This window comes from Thalassophryne amazonica, chromosome 5 (assembly GCF_902500255.1).
Source record: "Thalassophryne amazonica chromosome 5, fThaAma1.1, whole genome shotgun sequence".
In the NCBI taxonomy this organism is placed as follows: domain Eukaryota; kingdom Metazoa; phylum Chordata; class Actinopteri; order Batrachoidiformes; family Batrachoididae; genus Thalassophryne; species Thalassophryne amazonica.
The window spans coordinates 64,693,841-64,703,849 of NC_047107.1; the positions used below are offsets into that span (position 1 = coordinate 64,693,841).

At 39.8% G+C, this 10,009-nt stretch overlaps 1 protein-coding gene across 6 annotated transcripts in view; it reads left to right on the forward strand.

Annotated features, from left to right (window-relative positions):
• Positions 1-7,070, forward strand: part of LOC117510649 (solute carrier family 28 member 3-like) — a 53,936-nt gene extending 46,866 nt beyond the window's left edge. For 3 of the 6 annotated variants that reach the window (XM_034170440.1, XM_034170442.1, XM_034170441.1), the window contains 3 exons: positions 3,744-3,842; positions 6,716-6,833; positions 6,933-7,070. In XM_034170440.1, the coding sequence (XP_034026331.1) occupies positions 3,744-3,842; positions 6,716-6,833; positions 6,933-7,050 (335 nt within the window). In that variant the 3' untranslated portion in view covers positions 7,051-7,070. Of the gene's footprint in view, positions 1-3,729; positions 3,843-6,715; positions 6,834-6,932 lie in introns of those variants that run through there. The other 3 variants (XR_004560780.1, XM_034170443.1, XM_034170444.1) reach the window with 3 other exon arrangements.
• Positions 7,071-10,009: the final 2,939 nt, after the last annotated feature.

Sequence of the window (10,009 nt, forward strand, 5' to 3'; positions counted from 1 at the left end):
GACAGGAGCAAAGTGGAAAAGTGTGCTGTGATCTGATGAGTCCACATTTCACATTGGTTTTGGAAATCATGGACGTCATGTCCTCCGGACAAAAAAGTAAAAAGACGACCCAGATTGTTACCAGCGCAAAGTTGAAACGCCAGCATCTGTGATGGTATGGGGGTGTGTTAGTGCCTATGGCATGGGCAACTTACACATCTGTGATGGCACCATCAATGCTGAAAGGTACATCCAGGTTTTGGAGCAACACATGCTGTCATCCAAGCAACGTCTTTTTCAGAGACGTCTCTGCTTATTTCAGCAAGACAATGCCAAGCCACATTCTGCACGTGTGTGCAGAATGTGGCTTCGTAGTAAAAGAGTGTGGGTACTAGACTGGCCTGCCTGCAACCAGACATGTCGTCCATTGAAAATGTGTGGCGCATTATGAAGCACAAAATATGACAACGGAGACCCCGGACTGTTGAACAATTGAAGTCGCACATCAAGCAAGAATGGGAAAGAATTCCACCTACAAAGCTTCAACAATTAATGTCCTCAGTTCCCAAAACGTTTATTGAGTGTTGTTAGAAGGAAAGGTGATGCAGCACAGTGGTAAACATACCACTGTCCCAGCTTTTTTGAAACGTGTTGCAGGCATCCATTTCAAAATGAGCAATTATTTGCACAAAAACAATAAAGTTTATTCTGTTTTTATTTACATTTTACACAACATCTCAACTTAATTGGAACTGGGGTTGTACGTGTTTCTGCGTCCAAACCCTTTGAAATTGCAAGGTGCCTGGGCAGAGCTTATAGAGTCATGAGGTCACTAGACAGATGTGTTTGGTGGTGAACAAAGGTCCAAGTCTTTTGGGTCCTGGTGCTCCCTGCCTTGCTGTATGGCTGTGAAACGTGGACACTAACCAGTGACCTAAGATGACATGGTGTATTTGGTCCTAGGTGCCTTCAGAGTATCCTTTGGCACTACTGGAATGACTTTTTATCACACTCAGTTACTAAGAGAGACTAAAACTAGTTGTATCACTTGTATTCTGAGGGATCATCAACCTTAACATTTTGACCAAGTGGCCCGTTTCTCTGTGCATGATCCAGCACACAAAGTGGTTCCGTGGTGTCATGGATGTAGCAAAGCACAGCGCAAGTGCATGCTCCCAGATCTGAGGTGACTCCACTACTCTTCACAGCTATCCTTACTTCATCCTTACTAATCCCTTGCACTTCCTGATTTACTCTCTCCATATCATCCAGCCTTCTGTCTCTCCCTCTCATTTTTTTCTTCATTCATTGGCTCCTCAAAATATTCCCTGCACCTTCTCAACACACTCTCCTCAGCACATTACCATCTGTATTCTTTATCCCCCGAACCTGCTGCATATCCTTTCCAGCTGGGTCCCTCTATCTGGCCAGTCGTTCAAGTCCTTTTCTCCTTCCTTTTATGTTCAACTTCATGTACAGTTCACTTTATGCCCTTTCTTTAGCCTTAACCACTTTTCTTTTTTCTTTTCATCTTACGCCGCATCTCCTTGTAGTCCTGACTAATTTTATCATCTTTTGAACTGTCACCACCTTTCTGGCTGTCTCTTTTCTCCTCATACTTTTTTGAACATCTTGATTCCACCACCAAGTCTCCTCTATCTTTCTTCCTCTGTCCAGATGTCACACCCACACAGTAAATTTTGCTGAGTAAAATTGACTCTACCGGGATAACATTTGGTCCCAGTCTAAATAGAGTAAAATACACTCTATTATAGAGTGAAATCAGCTCTACCGTCTTGTCAAATCAAATGTTTCTACTCCAATAACAGTTGATTTTACACTGTGATAGAGTTGATTTACCACTGTGATAGAGTATATTTAACTCTATTTAGAGTGGGACCATTTGGACTGTGACCAAGTTTTATCCCAGCACAGTAAATTTTACTCTGCAAAATTTACTGTGCAGGAACACTATTACAGTTGTGGTGAGGGAGACAGCTAGGAAGGTACAGCACAGTAAATTTTACTCTGCAAAATTTACTGTGCAGCACCTTCCTAGCTGTCTCCCTCACCACAACTGTAATAGTGTTCCTGTTCTCCAAATCACTTCACTTCCATCCAGTGACTGTCTCACCTCCTCCCTGAATTTTACACAAGGGTCTTCCTCTTTCAGCTTCCACCATGGTTCACTCTCTTCCTCTTCATCACCTCCAAAGTCATCTTACAATCCATCTCCCCTCAATTCAATTGATTTCAATTCATTTAGTTTATACAGTGCCAAATCACAACAAAGCTCCCTCATGGCGCTTCAAACAAGTAAGGTCCTACCTTACCAATCCCTAGAGCAAGCACACAGGCAACAGTGGTAAGGAAAATCTCCCTCTGATGATCTGAGGAAGAAACTTCAAGCAAACCAAACTCAAAGGGGTGACCCTCTGCTTAGGCCATTCTCACAGTTACAAGATTTTGCAAAGTTTTACAAAAACAGAACATAAACAGTCTCCAATTTATTTCAGGTTGCATCCCCTGCATAGATTGTAGTCCACCTGTATGAACCTTTCTCCACTCTTATATTACATCAGTGCTCCTCCTTCTTCTTATACATATTCACAAACAGCCATTGCTGCCCTTTTTGCAAAATGTACTGCAACCTGCCCTTCCACATTCTTGTCCTTGATACCACATCTATCCATTATTTCCTCATCACCTCTGTTCCCTTCACCAACATGACCACTGAAGTCTGCTCCAATTACTGTTCTTTCATGTTGAGTTCACTTTCTACCACCTCATCTAACTCACTCCAGAAATGTTCTTGCTTCTTCATCTCACACCCTACCTGTTTATCATCACCCCTTCAATATCCAACTTCACACTCAACACCCTGACAGACACTTCCTAAACCTCCAACACACTCTTAATATACTCTTCTTTCAAAATGATCCCAAGACTTTAAATCCACCTCTGATGCTCCTGGCCTTACGTTCCTTCCGCTTGGTCTCTTATACACACAGTATGTCACTATGTGTACAAGAGACTTGCTTCTGTCCATCATATAATCCAACTCTCTCCCTTTACCAGTCATACTGAATGATTGATTTTAATTTGGATAAAATGTAAACATGCATAAATTAATACAAAAATGTATTAACTAAATACATAAAATACAAGGTAACACAAAAAAAGAAAAAAAAAAAAAGCTTGTTTGTGTCTCAATACTGTCAACATTCAAAGTCCCACTTTATTCAGTCTCACTTCCACACTTCAAACTTTCCTCCTCTCCCACTGCCTCCAGACATGTGTTCCACCTGCTCTTCTTTACCCAGTATTAGCCAAATTTCCACCGGTAGCATGTTGGACCTCTCTGGTATGGAAATTCAATTTGTGATCTGCTTGTTTTTTTTTGTAAAATTTACAGCAGATGGCTTTTCTGACACATTCCTGTTTATTTATCTGGGCTTGGGACCAGAAATTACTGGCTTGTACACCCAGTGAACGTGGAATTTGCCAACATTAATGCACCCTCCTGCTTGTACCCTACCAATTTACATGAGCTTGGGACTGCCACTTACAATGCACTGGCTGTGCACCCCATGTGGCTGAATTTCTTGTAACATAAAATGCAGTTCCACAAGTTATAATGAAGGATATAGTCTCATTATTATGATTTTCATTTTGTGCAGTAAAGGCATTTATGACACAAATTTTATGTTTTTGTTCCATATTGAGTCTTTTCATTTATATGATGAAAAGTGACCTTGTTTCAGCGACCTTGGCTCCTGATAGACGGACTGACATTTCCACTTGTGGCCTTAGAGCTCTGATTTCAGGCACAGTTTCCTGCTTCATGACTGCATGCATTGCAGGTGACTGCTCACCCACTTCTTCCTCTTCTTTTTCTCCTTTATTTGTGCAGTGGATGTTTTAGAAAGCTAAAAAAGAAAATATTGCTGGTAATTATGTTTGAATATGTTGAGAAATTGCAGGTGATCATTATTTCCTCACTGTGCATTGATTATTTAACATTTTTGCAGCATTGGATGCCACAATGAGTAGGAACTTGTCATTAAGATATGATTATACTGCTATTATTATTATGAGTCCCTGTAGTGCTGAGCAACAGTACAGTAAAGTAGCACAAATTAATCCAATCACAGAGCACAGTTTTTAAATAGAATTTTCATCACTGTATTCAGAATGCATTTTTATGAATATTCATCCCCATCTGTCACATGGACACGACGTTTTTAACAGCTAACTTCTTTCTTGTTTTCATCGATCTTGAGTGTGACAGCTGCACAAAGTGGGGGTGGGGGTCAGCTTTTCAAGCCACTAGCTGTTTCTCATGTAAATTAGTCTGGCTAAATTTGATTCATGAAGTGATGGTGGTCTGATAGTCTCTACCTTTTTATGTGTTTGGCCACTGAAGACAGCAGTTTGTGCAGGTTTTCAGTAGCACTGACACACTGGATGGCACAAAGTGGTAGGACACAAATGCAGGATTCAGACGTCAGTGTTACAGAGTTTAAAGTCAGTCCAGGCAGGGTTTGGTACACAAAAAGGCAGGCCAATATAAACAACAGTAGACAAAGCATTAGGCAGAGGCAGGATCCAAAAGCAGGCAGACAGGTCATAAACATGGGTAAGCAAAACTGGACAGGATACTCAGAGGACAAACACTTGAAAGTTGAACAAGGCACAACAATCTCCCACAGGATGAGGGAACAGGTGTGACTAACACAGGAGGAGTGATAATGAAGAAATGCAGCACAGGTGTGTGAGGAAAGGTCTAGAAGGGGACATGGCAAGTATGACTGGTGGGAAACACCAAACACCAGACACCTAGACAAGAAAAATTCTTCCAACAAAACCCAAGCACCAAAATTAACAAGCGAGAGAACAAATACAATAATACAAAACCACCCCACAGTCCCAAACATCAGTTTTGCATTATCATGTTTTGTGTGTCATAATGAGTAACACAATCTCATTCAGGCCCTGATATAGAATGGGGGCCTATGCAGGGTGTACCCTGCTTCTCGCCCTGTGACTACTGGGAAAGATGTAAAATATCAGCTGTAGTTTGCCAGAAGGCTCATGCTAAAATAGAGCTCACATTTGGTCTGTTGTCATGCATGAATGCATTATGTGGAGTCCCACAGGGTTCGATTCTAGGGCCACTGCTCTTTTCATTGTATTTACTGCCTCTGGGTTCCATCATTAGATGGCATGGGATCTCATTTCATTGCCATGCTGTTGGCTGCTAAATTTATCTCCCTTTAGAGCAGAAGGATGTTAGTTCCATAAAACAACTCTTGGTATGCGGAGATGACATTAAAGCTTGGTTGCCTTTGAACTTTTTAAACTTTAGTGAAAAGTAAACAGAGGTGATGGTGTTTGGATCCAGTGGCCCCTGTGAGTCCTTTTCCGTTGCCTTAGGACCTTTGGAGGTTTATTTTAGATCTGTTATTAATAATCTTGGTTTTAAGGTGGACAATGATTTTAAATTGGACAGCCAAATTAAGTCCAGTTTTTATCATCTACGGCGGTTAGCAACTGTGAAATCTTTCTTGTCTAGACAGCACTTTGAAATAGTGATCCATGCTTTTATTTCATCTCAGCTGGATTATTGTAATGCACTTTATGCGGTAGCCAATCAGTCGTTACTTTCGTGTCTGCAGTTGGTTCAAAATGCTGCGGCACGACTTTTGACAGGAACTCAAAAGCGAGATCATATATCTCCTGTATTGGCCTCACTTCATTGTCTGCCTGTATGTTTTAGGGTACATTTTAAAACTCTTATGCTCGTTTTAAAATTTCTTCACAGTATTGCCCCACCTTACCTCTCTGAGCCTCTTCATCCTTATGTACCATGTCGGTCTCTTAGGTCAGCTGACCAGCTGCTTCTGGAAGTACTGACATCCAGAAGGAAGCTCAGAGGGGACAAGACCTTCTCTATTGCTGTTCCTAAATTATGGAACAGCCTGTGAGAGAGGTCCCTTCACTGCCCATTTTTAGAGTTTGCTTAAAAACCTATTTTTTCTCCTTGGCTTTTGGACCCAGCGAAACTTAGTTTTTAAATTGTACTTCTTATTTATTTATTTAAATGTGTTTTAATGGATGTTTTAGTGGACAGCACTTTGTGTCAGCAGTGGCTGTGTTAAAGTGCTTTATAAATAAAGTTGATATGGTATGGTAAGAAATTCTTCCTCTGATCCACCCCACCACTGTGAAGCTGTACAACTCGAGATGCAGCAGAATAAAAGGGGCACAAAACCTGAATCAGTTTTACTTTTTTAATTTGATGTCATAAACAAATTAAAATTTGTAAAAGCTCAAGAAGTCACAAACATTTTAACAAACCTATCACTGGGCTGACACATAGAGACAAACATATTCACACTCTCACATATGTGAGCATGCAAAATAATTATTTTTGATGGAGCGAACACAACAAAATGAATAAAGTTTAACTGTGTTAATTACACTCCCCTAAAGTAAGCAGGTCAGTGTTCTCTTTACATCAAGGGGACTACAGCCTGAGGTGATTCAGATATTTTTTTTCTCTCTCGCTCCACTTTCTCTTCGTGAAACTGGCAACCTGTGGGACAATTTAAGTACAATTTGTTGTTCTCAGAACCCTTCTAGTTTATTTTGATGTACTTGCAGTTTTGTTATTTTGTCATTTGTAACAAATACACTTTGATACATGTGTCCATCTCTGCCTGTGGGTTTCTAGGTATGCTTTACATCCCTGAGTTTCACTGTCAGAATTTTCTGAACTCAGAGTTCCACAAAGCCATTGTGACTAACAGCAGTGCACAACTAGTCACGTGTTGCACACAACTATACCACAGGTGAGTCAGTGTTTACCCATCACAGCACCGTTCACACTACCTGAAGCACTGTCAGCACAAACAGCTTGTTAGATGTGAGGTTGTGTGTCTCCCTCGCAGTGTGAGGATGTACGAGCCGTGGAACATAACAGTTGGCGAAGGATTTGGACACAGCAGCCTGCAAGGATGCTGCACATTCGCACCTTCAGCACACTTTAACTGCAGCTTGATGCTTTAGAGGCTGAACACACTGCAGTGGAAAACACAGAGGACTATGATCACACACCTCAACTTGTATGACAGAACAAAAAGGAAAAAATAGACAATTTGCTTTTCAATGGATCTGAAAGGAAGAAAAATTCAGAAAGAAAAATGTTCACAAATGTTTTTAAAGTATTCTTATCTTCTTTATTTCAAATGTTTGAAATACATTTGCATCAAGCAGTACCTCGATGTGCATAAACGTTTTCATGAAATGAAATTCAGCTTTCAAGCGCAGTAATTCACTATTTGACCACTAGGTGTCGTCTGTGGTTATGGTATATGCAATTTTCTGTTTTCATGTTTTTCTAAAGGGTTATCCTGATCACTCACCTTTGATACTGATTGCTAACCTGTGACTCTCATCTAGTTATTTGTTCATGATGACTCATCTTTGATGGCTGAGTTTTGCTCCTGATGTGATTGCTGACCTTTGATCCTGATCTGTGACCTTTGATCCTCATAGGTTCAGGTTACTTTATTGATACCTGTAGGTTGATTTGTGTTGCAGTAACAGAGAGCATCCAACCTATTAAATCTATGGGATAATACTAAACATACACAAAGACCTGACACAGACATGAAAGTGCACAGAGCCACACTAGACCACAGCTTGTCAACCACCTAGAAGCACCTAAAATAGCACAAAATTTGCTACAATGACTTGTTCATCTGAATAATGGTGGCTAAGTCACTGTGCTCATCACCATCATAATAATAATAATCTGCTGACTCACTGCGATCATCATAATAATAATAATAATAATCTGCTAAATTACTGCCATCATCATCATCAGAATAATATGTTGAGTCACTGACATCATCATCATCCTCATAATAATAATAATCGGCTAAGTCACTGCACTCATCACCATCATAAATAAAACTAATCTGCTGAGTCATTGCGCTCATCACCATCATAATAAAAATCTGCAGACTCACTGCACTCATCATCATAACAATCTGATGAGTGCACTGCGATCATCATCATCAGAATAGTGATGTTTTAGTCCATGAGAAACAAAATTCTCTAGTCTGATGAGACAAAGATTGAACTCTTTGGCGTGAAAGCCAAGAGTCAGGTTTGGGGGAAACCAGGCACCATCGTAAAGCATGGTGGTGGCAGCATCATGCTGTGGGGATGTTTTTCAGTGGCAGGAACTGAGAGACTAGTCCGGACTGAGGAAAAGATGAATGCAGCAATATACAGAGACATCGTGGATGAAAACCTGCTTCAGCACGCTCTTGACCTCAGACTGTGGCGACAGTTCATCTTTCAGCAGGACAGTGACCCTAAGCACACAGCCAAGAAATCAAAGGAGTGGCTTCAGGACAACTCTGAATGTCCTTGAGTGACCCAGCCAGAGTCCAGACCTGTATCCAACTGAACTCTGTAGAGATCTGAAAATGGCTGTGCACAGATGCTCCCCATCCAACCTGATGGGGCTTGAGAGGCGCTACAAAGAGGAATGGGCAAAACTGCCCAAAGATAAGGGTACCAAGGTTGTGGCATCATATTCAAGAAGACCTGAGGCTGTGATTTCTTAGTTTTTTGTTTTGTTTTTAAGAAATGTGCAAAAGTAAAAAAAAAAAAAAAAAAAGAAACTTTTTAAAAAAAAAAAACATTTCCATGTTGTCATTATGGGATGTTGTGAGTAGAATTTTGAGGGCAAAATTAATTTACTGCATTTTGGAATAAGGCTGTAACATAACAAAATGTGGAAAAAGTGAAGTGCTGTGAATACTTTCTGGATGCACCATGTGTTTGAGAAGACTCTCAATTAATTCATAGCTCATAATTTTACATGATGTGAGACAATCTCAGTATTAGGAGCTATTCTAGTCCACCATAGCACATGAAAATTTCAAGACGAAGTGTCAAGATGTGATGGTCTGACATATTTAAGTGACAGTAAATATCACACCTTCTCTAAGCTTTGAACCTACGTATTCAATACAAGCACATTTTCAGCACTGTGTTACTTTGCCACTGGATGTCACTGCTGTTTTATCTTTCACATTCAGAAAATTGCAGCACATGCTGCTGTCGGCAGGCCAGTAATGTCGTTATTACCTTGACCGACAATTGTCAAAGAAGTGTCTCATTAAAATTGAGAGGGAAAAAATGGAGTCAGAGCCTTCTGGACAGTCAGAAAGGTATCACATTTGTGCACTTTCAACATGTGCGAGACATGTCACAGTCACAAATGACAGTGTCTTCATTAAATTCACCACAAGCAAAAGGTCAGATGGCTTCCTTCTCACCAGGCAGGAGGTGTTCACATGTGTGAAATTCACACACCCACAACGTTGGAACATTGGACTCAGCCATCAGACACTAACACATAAGACAATTTTAGAAATAGTGTGACCATGTGTCCTGCACCAAAAAATAAATAAATTTAACTGAACTCCTTTTCATTTGCACACTGATGAGTATCATCACAAAATTTGCATACTGATCCCCTGTTTAAAATAAAAAAAAGAAGAAGAAGCTTGTCACAAATATGCTGAAGAAATGAAAGATTTAAAAATATCTTGATTCAGATTTCCCGCACTGTGTTGTTTGAACAGGAAAATTTACTGGTACAAACATATTTTGAAAAAATATGGAAAAACATTTGATATTTTGAGTGACATTCACATCACAAAAATAAATATCACAAAAATAAATATGTGCACAAAATTGCATTTTAAGTTTGTTTAGATTACTTCATCCTATTGAGGGTTGTACCAAAACCGGAGCCATTTCCACTTGAGTGAAGTTGCCTTATAAAAGTAAAACAATAAAATAAGAAATATCAATAAAATAAATTAATTTTGTTAAATTTTTGCTGTCTGTGATAATTCTCTTGACAATGGTTTTAGTTAGTTGTTTACCTTCTGTTCACATAAGTATAAATCGAGAATGTAGCTTTTATATTTTGCATTTTTCA